This window comes from Accipiter gentilis, chromosome 9, assembly GCF_929443795.1.
Source record: "Accipiter gentilis chromosome 9, bAccGen1.1, whole genome shotgun sequence".
Lineage (NCBI taxonomy): Eukaryota > Metazoa > Chordata > Aves > Accipitriformes > Accipitridae > Astur > Astur gentilis.
In genome coordinates, this window is record NC_064888.1 from 24,753,415 (window position 1) to 24,765,344 (window position 11,930).

The window sequence follows — 11,930 nt, forward strand, 5'->3', positions numbered from 1 at the left end:
GGTATCGCTTATAATCTCTTCTAATAGGCGATTACAAGTTAAGGCCCTGGGCTTAGTCAATGCATTTCAGAGTCTCAAGACTATTTCCTTTGACTTCATTTCTCCAGCCTGTGTTTGCTTTGATCTTTTTGTAGTTAGAGGGACTATACAGAAGTAATTGCACCAGCACCTGAACCTCCCTGTTTTCTGTAGATCTTAATTCCACTTGAATTCCTTCAGTTGTGCTAGGTTATATGCTCCAGCCTTCTTAATGTGTTATGATGTTTGTGTGAGACTAAGGCTCTACAGCTGTTCAAGGTGGTGAAAATCTTCACTGCTCCTACCTGAACTACATGTTCCTTTCTTCTGCTTTTTGTCAGCATTAGCACTACCACAGCTATCTCTAAGACACTTACAGAGGCTATGAAACCCTGAGACCACATTGTGGTGGTACGTACTTATTTGTAATCCTCCTTATGGGGCTTATGAATCTCTATACTTCTGAGGACTTTTGAAACTAACAGGTGAGCATGAGGGATATGACCCATGGATGATTTGGCTAGGTGGCAAGTGATCTCTTTCAGTGAGTGAGCTTGTCTTAGCTAGAGACGGAAATATCTGATGCTTTTCTAGCATTTCTCACTCAAGCATTCCCAACTGATACCTTTTCTTTTTTTTTTTAATCTCTTAGTAAAATAGTTAAGGAAGTAATCACTGAAGTGATTAGTCTTCCACAGTACTTCAATAAACTCATTTTGGTAAACCTGTATTGCAAAAGTAACTGTTAAAAGCTGTGTAAGTTAATTCATCTGGAATTCAACACTTAACTCTGGAAGAATGTCCAGAGTTGATTTCAACTTCTTGTGTCTTGAACCAGATTTCTTTGAGAGTAGTATTCTCTCAAGCTGCTAGAAAAGTAGGTGTAAAAATAACCAGCCATCTGAAGGCACTGAAAAAGTACTGAACCTTATCTACAGATGAATATATTTTATCTAACATAGTTATCCATGTTTTTAGAGTACACTGCTTTACCAATCCATTTAAACACTTTCATAGAGTAGTAGTCCATGTTCATACCCTTATGGGATAACATTTAGCCAAGTAACTTCTCAATAACATGGAACTAAATTTTTATACGTTATCTTATTGCTGTTTTATTCACCTGAATGTTACTCTTAAGAATTATTTTTGTTACATATACCAAACGGAAATAGATTATAAAATGATTCAGTAACTTTTAACTGTCACAAGTCTACCGAAGACACAGTTTGTTTTTTTTAAATTTCCTAAAACTGAAAAGCACATTTGTCACCACTAAAACTAAGCACTGAGGGGAAACCTGTGGTGCTAAAATAACCATGTACTGCTAATCTCAATTTAAAAAAAAATATAGCAAAAAAACCCTTGGTTTTTAGAAACAAACAAAACCAAATCTTTTGCAGAGATTCCCTTCTACTTAAACAAAGAACAAAATCCTCCTTCCCTTTTCTGACACTGTTAACAGTCACTATGGCTATCGGTTACCTGAAATCTCTTGGCACCACTTCACAAGATAGAAGTCATCTTTTAATGACAGCTTAATAATGGTACTATGCTACCAATTTGTTTTTATAGTTGTCACTGTAAATTACATTTAGATTTCTTGAGTAAATTTCAATTTGTGTGTGTGCTTGTCAAATATCTTAAGGCCAAAAGTATAGGAAGTAATGGAGAGAAGAAAATAGTAAATGTCAGAATGGTTTGAATACAGGTATTTCTAGTTCCCTTCCACAAGTTTTAGTGTTTAATTCATATTTGAATAGTTACCTCTATCCAGTATTAGCCAATGCCTCCTTACTGTTAGTCATCTAACTTAAACAGTGTCTACTTCTGTAATATAAACCAATTATTTCTGGAAGAATCTTAGTTAAAACTTGTCATATTTATTTTCTTAGGATTTTGTGAAAAGTGAGAACAAGAAAAATTCAAAACCTGCTATGACTAACTCACCTTCTACAAGCAACAAGAAAATGGTTTGGTTTTGTTCTATTTTTGAAGTTTGGCCTTTTCTGTAAAGGTGGACTTGTGAAAAGAGCAAACATTCTTACGCAGCAGTATCTTATCCTTATCTATGTACTTGAACAGGATTCTTAAACGCTTATGTTGTCTTCCTACTAAATTCTATAAGCTAACCAAAGAAAGTAAGTCTGCATTTGCCAGGAACATGTACTAGCTGTAGTGTAAACTGATTCGAAGGGAAGGATGTTGCATATTGAATAGTTATGAAGACTAGTTTGAACTTAGCATTAGTATATGTGATGTTATAGGAAATGCCTTTGAAGTAAAACTAAGGTTCAAGTCATCCATATGCATGACAATTTTATAAAAAGATGATTTTAGGCATTAGTAGTAATCTGGGCCAGGTTCAGAGGGTAGGTAGTACATTTATTCTCCCCATCAGTTTCCTCCTGTTTTATTTATAACTAGAATAGCTTGTCTAATGAAATACTCCACAACTGTGAATCTACTCTTTTTTTTTTAAGAAACTCACGCCCTTAAATGTGTTCTGTGAAACTTTGACAATTTTTTTTTCTTCTGGATTTAAATTGAGATTGTCTATACTGCTTGCTGTGGTAGTATTGTTAATATAAAGAACAGAGGTGTCAGTAGCAAAGCTCAAAATGTCAGCTTGAAAATAACATTGAAGTCTGGAATTAGATTTGAAGATAAGTCAGTTTTCAATTTAAACAATGATTTCATATTTCTGTACAGATGTCTACTACACAGCCGTCTAGAAAAGAATACTCCCTAAGAAAGCAAGAATCTACTTCAAGTAAAAAGTCAGCTAAAAAGAAAGATGGGACACTACAAAAAATTGGAGATTTTTTCCAAAGTTCTCCTAATATTATTCACTCTAAAGGTTTGTACAGAATAAATAAGGCTTATTCCATGTTCTCTGAGCATTGTAGAATGGCTTATTTTTACTGTAATCTATTAATGTATGTGTTGTTAAAGGATATGTCTGCTGCATTAAGTTGCTCTTTTGTTTATGAAATAATGGAGTCTGAACTGGGGCCTGCTATATTGAATCTTGCAGAGTAGAAAAGGCTGTCTTGACTGCAAGGACTACACGGTTCTAAAGTTTAAGTGTGAAAAGTAAACCAGGTGGAATGGAAGGACACAGTGTGGAATATATGCATATATATTTATCATAAAAGCAATAGTAACTGTTAAGCTCAAAATGTTTGAGTTACTTTGTTCTTGCTTACATTAAAACAGTTAAAGTCAATATCAATATACTGCTCTGAAAAAATCAGGAGCTGAATCCAAACTCCAGATCTTTCCTTGTTTTATAAGCAATCCCACTTCCCCCTACCAGTCTGCTTTGTTTCTGTTGAAATGGTATTAATGATTTTTTGATGTATGTATGTGAGAGGAGAAGATGAGTGCTACAGAATCTGAAAGCGGGTGTCTTGTGAAAATAGTTATGTTTATATAAATATATGTAATACTATATATATGAAAATATAAGCAATTAATGGATTTTAAGTTTACGCATAGTCTTGGGAAGATTAGCTGCCAGGACTTTCCATTGAAGAATATATTTTTATTCTTTCCTACAGTAAGACACGATCTCTGAGTTACTGTGCTTTTAAAAAAAGGATTAAAATTAGTAGAGGGCACAAGGAATTGCCAGTGTTAAAATTCTAAAAGATGCTATTTGGTTGGTTCAACCAAGGTCAGTCATTATTCAATATAGACAGTTAAAATCAAGATCTCTGTACCAACTTGTACTCTGTACCAAGTAAAGTTTTCATCTTACTTATCTGCTCTAAGACAGTCTAGATGATAACAGTGGGACTTTGAAAATTTTCCTGTTTTGTCAGATTGGTTCCATGAGGGCAACATATCCTTATCAATGGAAGACAAATTTGGACTACTCAAAATTTCACCCTGAAAATACTTAAATTGAGCAAATGAGTTTTAGTTTGTAACCTTTATTACCATGTCCTGTATTTTTCTTTTGCATAATTTGGTATTGTTTGGGATTTCTTCTTTCTTTCTAGCTCATAATATGCATACACTCATCACTTTATAGAGCTAGTACTAGATTGATAAAACTATACAAGTATACAGAGAAAATTGTCTCTATCCTGTGCTTGTGTCAGCACAAAGTTAAGCCTGTTGTTCAACTCCTGTTGAAGTGTTTAACTTCCAGTGAAACCTGACTCCTAATTGACTTTTAATGTACTATTTAAATGTGTCCTTCAAGCTTTTGCATCTGAAGCTATAGAAAATTGTCATAGTCAAATACCACTTCTGAATTTTTATATTGAAACTTCAGACTACATTTGTTTCATTTTTAAACTGTTTTTAATAAAGCTTGCTTTATTAATTTATTTTGAGGCTCACAAAGCCAGTAAGACATTGATTTACGATGAAATTTTTCTTCTAGCGAAGAAGCTGATTTCAACAATAAGCTCTCCCAAGTCTGCAGAACCAGAAAGTGTCAAAGAAAATGAGCTTAAGCCAAAACGATCTAAGAGAAAGCTGTATTCAACTGATATTTCTTGTCCTCTAGATATCCCTGTTTCTTCAGTAAGTAATGAGAGGTTACTGATCTGTAACCTCTGAGGTTACTGAGGTTACTGTAATGTATTTCTGTAATCTTGGATTAAAGTAAACTATTAGGGGGACAGAACAAACCTGAAAGTCTGATCAAGTTGCAGAAGAGGTTTGAAAGTACTGACTTATTTCTTGATTCTACCTAACCATTCCTTTTGGTCTTTTCTTCCTGTTGTTTTACTTAATTTTCTCTGTTTTCTCACCTGTCTTCTCTGTGTTTGCTGACTTACCATATAGGTGATACAGCAATCATGGAGATATCTTTAAATTTGGAGTCATAGATATCTTAGTTGTGGTATGCAGAGGATTACTTTTTCCTCTACTACAGCAGTTGAGTCTTAATTTGATTTTCTAGTAGTTGGTGTTCATGTAAGTGTAGCATAAAGGGAGAATAAATTGAGACCCTTAAGGGATCCGTAGATTGGAAATAGCATGCTTGAAACACTAAAGATAAAACTCTACATGTACAATTAACTTTGCAAGTGAGCACCTAAGGTAATTTCCAATTCCATTTATGCCCAGCTGATATTTGGGGTGCTTCAGGATGTGGATATATCCTTGCTTTGCCAAAGCATAGTTTAGATAGCCTTCTGCGTGTGCTTAAATTGTGGTGTCCTGTTGAAGCCAGTCTATAAAGAGTCTTACAGGCCAGAGCTTGATGTATTGTTTATGAAATCCAACTTTCTGGTTTTGACAGTAACTATAGTGCTGAGGGTACTCTTGCTCTGTTGGAAGTACATCTCTTCATTCTGTTCAATCCTTTCTTCCCTTTACTATTGTGAGCGTTTGCCCATACTGAGATATCCTATTGAATTTTCTATAAATTGTATGAGTGGATGTGGCAGAAACCAAAATGCTGCCCATAGGAGGATGAAGAAAATGACAGGAATGCAGAGCAAAAGAAGCTAAGAAGCTTGGAAGTGAAAAGTGAAAGACTGAATCCCGGGAAAGTCAGAGAAAGCTAAAGGGATTTAAGCTAAAAATGTTTTCTGAGCACTTCCTGTTTCACAAAATGAGTATTAGAGACTAGAAGTGAGAGCTGCTTTCACATCACATTTTTCTTTGGACTTTGGTATTTATTTCAGCAAAACCAGAATTTTGTATGTTCCTAGTACTTGTTGCTTATTATGATGCACTAAAATGGACTCTGTCTTGGAGACCTCTGACTAAAAGATAATAGGCACATTTCATTCTGAAAACAGCTTCTGGGAAAAACCGTGTTGGTTACATGGGTCTAGAAGTGAATGTCATTTGTCTCTGAAGAAATGCTGATTAACTCCTGAAATACTATCTTTTTCAGATCTTTATAGAACAGAAAGAGAAGGAAAGTGATCATCTAATCATCAAGCGACGGCTACGATCAAAACCAGCCAAATAATCTTGCAAAAGCATGTTTGTATTTCCTAGTTAGTGCATATTTCCCTTGTATTATTTCAGTTCATTGTATATAGGAAATAACAGATACTTAGTCATGCTCCCAAGTCTGTATATAGATATATGGAATTGTTCTGATGGTTTCCAGTTCTGACTCCATTAAAGATGAGATACTGTTCAAGAAAGTTTGTGTCTGAATCTTGTATTTTTAGGAATGGTGTCTTCGGAAGTGTTCATAATTTACCCATTGTGCAGTAAGAACTATGCCTGTGTAGAATGGTTTAAGTTGCTTTTTTCAGGTGGCTTGTATACCTATGATAACTTTGAGTGGGAAAAAAAAGAGTACTCATCAAAACTTGTATATCCTTAAATTCTTCAAAAAGATTTTTTTTTTAAAAAGGCAATATGTGGGGAAATAAGATGGTTTTCATCACTTGTGTGGTTTTAACTGTCTTCTATTAAATCTTCTCAATTAAGTAATTTATAAGCATAATATTCATTCTTTGGGGGTTATAATATCCATAAATAATTATAATCTGCTATTAGAAGTGACCCACTCTCAGATAGACATCTGACATTTTATTCTAACCATCCAGTTCTGCTCAGCTACAGCAGCTACTTTTTATATAGTAAGGCTTCAGCTTATCGGTCACTGAGTAAACATTTAAAACACTTTTGGTTTCATCAATGCAGCGTTTACTTAAGTCACAGGCAGTGACTGTATTTCATAGGATTTTGCACTGTTTGAAGAACAGTACTGGTCATCTTTCAGAAAGGGCTGAAATTACTTTGACAATGACCTGCTCGTGATGTGGATGAAGCAAGATAATCCCAGTGAGTGATCGTTTACTTTAAATTCTTGCTCATGCAGCTTTCTTTTATTTTCTTGAGTTACTACCAAACATACAATGTTGTTTTCACTTAAGACTATTGGATTATTTTGATTATTACTGCATTTTGGTCCGTTTCACTCATCACATCTATGATTCTGATATCTGTCTATTTAAAGAGTTCCTTACCAATCCATTTTGTACATACACAGGGTTTAGCACCATAGAAAGAGTATCTTGTTTACAAGATTGCCTTTTGAGGTTTGATATTGGCCTGACCACAAAAATTTTTCAGAAGTTCTCTGTCAACATCCAATTTGAGATTTCACCCCCCCTGCCCCCTTCCTGCAAGCCTGCAAGTTCATCAGCCAACAACTGTTTGATCTGTAGAGTCAGTTGATAGTTTGCTCATACAGCTGGGTAATACTCATTTTTGATAGTACAGCTGCAACCTTACTGTCCTTCAGAAAGTATTCCATTATTTGTTATAAATGTTTTTTATTTGTTTTCTTGGACTGTTGGTTTGTATTATTGTTTGAAGAAAAAAAATCAGATTGACTCATTGACACAAAAGAGATTAAAATTGTTTTTCTTTAAAGAAAAAAGTGACTTTAAATACCTGTTGCAGTTTAGCTTAACAAATGTGATATTTTTAAAAATGCAAATCAATGTAAAAATAGTCATTAGTCACTTCTTAGTAGAAGTAGTTTTCCTTCAATTTTTATGTGACTATAGCTTAAATATGGACAGCAGTGCTGTGAGTCGGTTTAGTGGCAACAAGCTGATGATGGTTTTCTCTACTGTTCTCCAGTAGATTGTCTGAGCATGAAATGTTTCTTAAGGATAATGCATAGTTTAGTTCTGTAGCTCCTGACTTGTAAGATCAGATTGTCGTACAAAGTTGCTTCTCTAGTTTCCCAGCTGTAAAATGGAGTTGCACCTGTATACTCTTCTGTGTCTTGTCCTTAACAAAGAAAGTTGATGTTTTGTTCTTTCTAACTTGAAAGTGGCAGTAAGCCTGCTTCACAAATCATTCAGCTCTTCCATTGCTTCAGCTTTTTGTCTTTATCTTCTGTCTGTTTGAAAGAGAATGCAGTTTCCTTTTCATTAACTCATGCTTGGTATTACCATCTTCTTTCTTCCCTCTTTTCATTCTAAAGGAAAAATACAAAATCCAGGTGGTGGTCAGATAATTCTAAATAAAAATAAATGCAATGTTGCTCAATATCTCTTCTCAGGTAGGATTTTATACTTTGAGCCCCTTTGTCCTTCTCCAGATCTCCTGTTTTCTGCTGTCTGTAGTCCAGATATCTGGATTGATTTCTTTTAGGGCTATAGAAAAGCACAGCAGTGAAGACTCTTACCTGATGTAGGTGCAAGTTGCTCATTTTACAGAAGTCTCATATCTGGAGACAGTAAATATACAAGGTGAAGTCATGTAACAGTCTTAAACAATGAGACAGTACTTGGGATATTTATTCTTTGTCTTAACATTCTGTCTGGGTTTTTTCATTTTTAGCAGATGTTCTGTCAGCTGTTCTTCTTGACCTTTAACTTGTTTTTTCTGAATGGTTTCAGTTAATTTTAGAACCTATCAGCATGTGCCTCTTTAGCTGGATTGTTCCTTCCATTGTGTATAACCTTGCCCTTGTCTGCAGTGAAATTCATATGCTGTCGTGTTGCCTTGAATGACTGATTGCTTATCATAAAATTATCAAATGGTCTTCTAGCTCTTTAACTGAAAAATATATGCAAGGTAAATGCAGGATTGGAAGGATGCTGAATTACTTGATTGTTGCCTATATGGTATCTTTATTGATTCAAATGTGTAGAAAGTAATAGAAATATCTTCAGCCTTTTAAAGTCTTTGTGAAATTTCTGATAGTGTTCTCCCTATCAAACATAAAATTTCATAGTTTCAAATAACTTGTGCTTTCTGATTTTGTGGGTAAATATCAAGTGACAAAACATTTAACAGTTTATTTCCATTACTCTGGTAAATTGCAATTTAGTTATCTGTGCAACTGATTAGGAAGTAGTGTCTCAATCAAGCCACTATGGCATTCAGGAATGCTACTGAACTTCTATAAGTATTTCTAATTTTTTAAGCTCTTATTATTTACTAAAATTTCATCAGTGTTTCTGAGCTATCTGGAGACTATATGAAAAGCTATATTTTCTGGAAGCCATTTGAATAGGTGTTGTCATTATAACCTGAGCATTAGAGTAGCTATATAGACAAACATTTTGTGCATGTATATTTCACTTACTCTAGGGTTTTTTTCTTGTCCCTAAGTTAACTTTTGCAATTGCAAGAACCGCACTGAATTAACTTTCTTCATAGGTTTAGGCTTGGTTATCAAACTCAATGGTTACAGAATTTTAATACATACAGAAATAAAGCATGTTTCACTTGCTTTGATCAAGGGATTGTGATTTCTGTACTTCCTACAGCTCTTGGAGTTTGAGGCTATATCTTGCTAGCCTAAAAAATGGGTCATACTTTGTATACCTCCTTTGTCTATGTCAGGATGATCAGTTATTTCGTGAGCAGGAAGAACATGGGTGTGATATGAAGGGAATAAAAATAATGATCTAGCAAAGCAGTTTCTTTGATACTATCACATACAAGAAGATGTTCACTTTCAGTTCTTTGGAAGTAATAGGAAATACTCTTTTTTTTTTTCCTGGTCAAGACTGAGGCTAGCTCAGTATTGTCCCTCTTTTAGCTCCTCTAGTAGAGTATGAAGCAAAAAAGTGTTAGGACATCATTTCCCTTTTGCCTTCTGACTCTTCCTGATAAGTACTGTCGTTAATTAAAAGCTGAGCAAAACATCTTTATTTTTCTCTTACCTTAGTGTACAGTTCATCATTTAGCTTGCAAAGAGAACATTTTAGTCCATTAACAGAGGAGAGATCAATTCTTTACCTAGCAAAGACGAAGATAAGCACCATTTAATGGAAATTTGGTCTATATGTTGACATGGAGAAGACATCTGCTAATACTTAAATTGTCCTTGTTCTCTTTAAAACTTGGCTGTAGGAAGGTGAACCCTAACAATGTTGTGTGATGCATGTATCACTACATCTTTGGCTGAAGGGGGGAATAAGAGCTTCTATACATGAAATTGGGTCATGCAGTGCTGATATACTAAGAGAACTCAAATCCCACAAAGTAAAGTCTCCTGGCCTAGCAACAGTGACTTCTACTGTTTTGCTGGTTTTGGGTTTTTTTTCCCTCAAATTTGAGTAAATCTAGTTCCTGAAACTATCTGATATAAGACATCATAGTTCAATATCAGTCTCTTCTATACACTGAAAATTTCTGATACTTCAAATGAAGTTTCCTTTTCCTGAGAGAATAAGCTTAGATCCTTATAACTTTAATAACAGACTTTGAAGACTTAGTCTTGCTTCTTTGGTGTTTTGTTTTCTCACACAAGGAAGGAAAATCTTCTGCAGTATGAAGTGGTTCTATTTCTGGTGTAACACCTCAATCCTTCAAAGTGCCTTGTACACCAACACCATTGTCTTTGAATAGTTGCTTTTGAGCATGTCACGCTGTGAAGGATAATTCTTGGAAAATAGCCTATGCTATACGTCTGTCAAGTTGCCCCAACTTTTCCAATGGTTGAGCCTCAGCTTGAAAAGCCTATTCCTTGCTCAACTTCAGCTTATTTGGGGTGAATATTTTTTCTTTTTTTGTTCTCATGGCACTCCAATTACAGAAGTAATGAAGGCTTCTGGAAGGAAAACGAGGACACTACTTAATAGAGGTCAAGCTTTTCTCTTTGGCAAAAGAAAATGAGGAACAGTGGCACCATTTGATCAGATAGCTCATGAAGTGTGATGGTAACTGGTTCTGGAGTTTTCTCCCTTCAGTGAGAAAAGGGAGCAGAATATTGGGGGGGGGCAGGAGGATTTTTCAGTAGTAGGACAGCTTTCTGTACATAATGCAGGTACTTGTAAGTTCTTGACACTTGAGTAGTGCTGTGAGAGAAGAAAATTAAGATACTTTAATAAAACACGCCTACTCGGGTGTCTACAAAGCCAGTTAATGTGCAAGTCTTGCCAACAACAGCAAAATCCCCAGGAGATGCTGCTGAGGCACTGCTCAGGGTCTCGAGTCTTGACAGAATTTCTCCTAGGAGGTACAGGGGGACAGAAAAGCTTTACTTTTTTTTAAACTAAGCCACTTTTCATCCCATTTAGCCAAGCTTCATAAAACTAAGCCACTTTTCATCCCATTTAGCCAAGCTTCATAACAAGTTCAGAATGGGGCCTTGCTGGACTATAGTCTCTTGGCAAGGTCCTAGTCCTCCAGGTCTATTTTTCCTGCTATGATGACACTACCCTTGCACATAAGCAACCACTATATAGTCCCATCATATAGGATTTTGTTTCTCGGGTTGGGATTCTGAGATGAAGTATTGGTTTATATGCACTGATATCTACTGTAACCTGTTCATCCATTGTTGCACACTAACAGTTCACAGGAGTTTATATACTTCTCTTTTAACAAAGATAATAGATGCTTCTGGTGAAAAATTCATTAGGCAGAACTAGAGGTCCTGCAAGGCTTAAGAAAAGTATGAGATCAGATTCATTAAGGAAGAGCTTGTTTCCATAGTTGCTGGATTTAATATGTATAGATATTGATGGATAAAGTTGGACTTTTTTCTTCTTTTTTTCCTCTCTAGATAGGTTGACACTAAACAAAACCAGTATTCTGCTATAAGGACTTAGAATGCATTTCATGTAAGTGCTATAACATTGTTTCATTTTTGATTGATCTATGAGAATAAGGAATATTCTGAGAACCAAGCTTTGGCTTATTTTATAACATAAAAATGCCAAATTGTACCTTTCTTACTGTGCACTAAAGCCTCCATGTACTCTTAGATTGCTGCTGAAAGATGAGTTCTGAAACTCTTATCTTGGAACAAAGTTTTTTGGAGTTTAACTGAAACACCAGCTTTTTCAATGCATTAAATAACTACAAAATTTGGGAAAAAATGAGCTTGTATCTCTTTCAGTTCATTTCCAATTGTTTAAAGTGTTTTGCTTTTAAAAAGGAGTCCTTTTAATCATAGGTGAATTGCTGATGTGATGCATCAATGCTATTTCATGTCAGATTAGAGA

At 35.1% G+C, this 11,930-nt stretch overlaps 1 protein-coding gene across 1 annotated transcript in view; it reads left to right on the forward strand.

Annotated features, from left to right (window-relative positions):
• The window catches only part of KIF20B (kinesin family member 20B), a 43,132-nt gene extending 37,019 nt beyond the window's left edge, over positions 1 to 6,113 (forward strand). Inside the window, exons 30-33 of the mRNA XM_049809587.1 lie at positions 1,914 to 1,991; positions 2,731 to 2,878; positions 4,415 to 4,557; positions 5,885 to 6,113. Coding sequence (XP_049665544.1) covers positions 1,914 to 1,991; positions 2,731 to 2,878; positions 4,415 to 4,557; positions 5,885 to 5,962 — 447 coding nt within the window. The 3' untranslated portion in view covers positions 5,963 to 6,113. The remainder of the gene's footprint in view (positions 1 to 1,913; positions 1,992 to 2,730; positions 2,879 to 4,414; positions 4,558 to 5,884) is intronic.
• Positions 6,114 to 11,930: the final 5,817 nt, after the last annotated feature.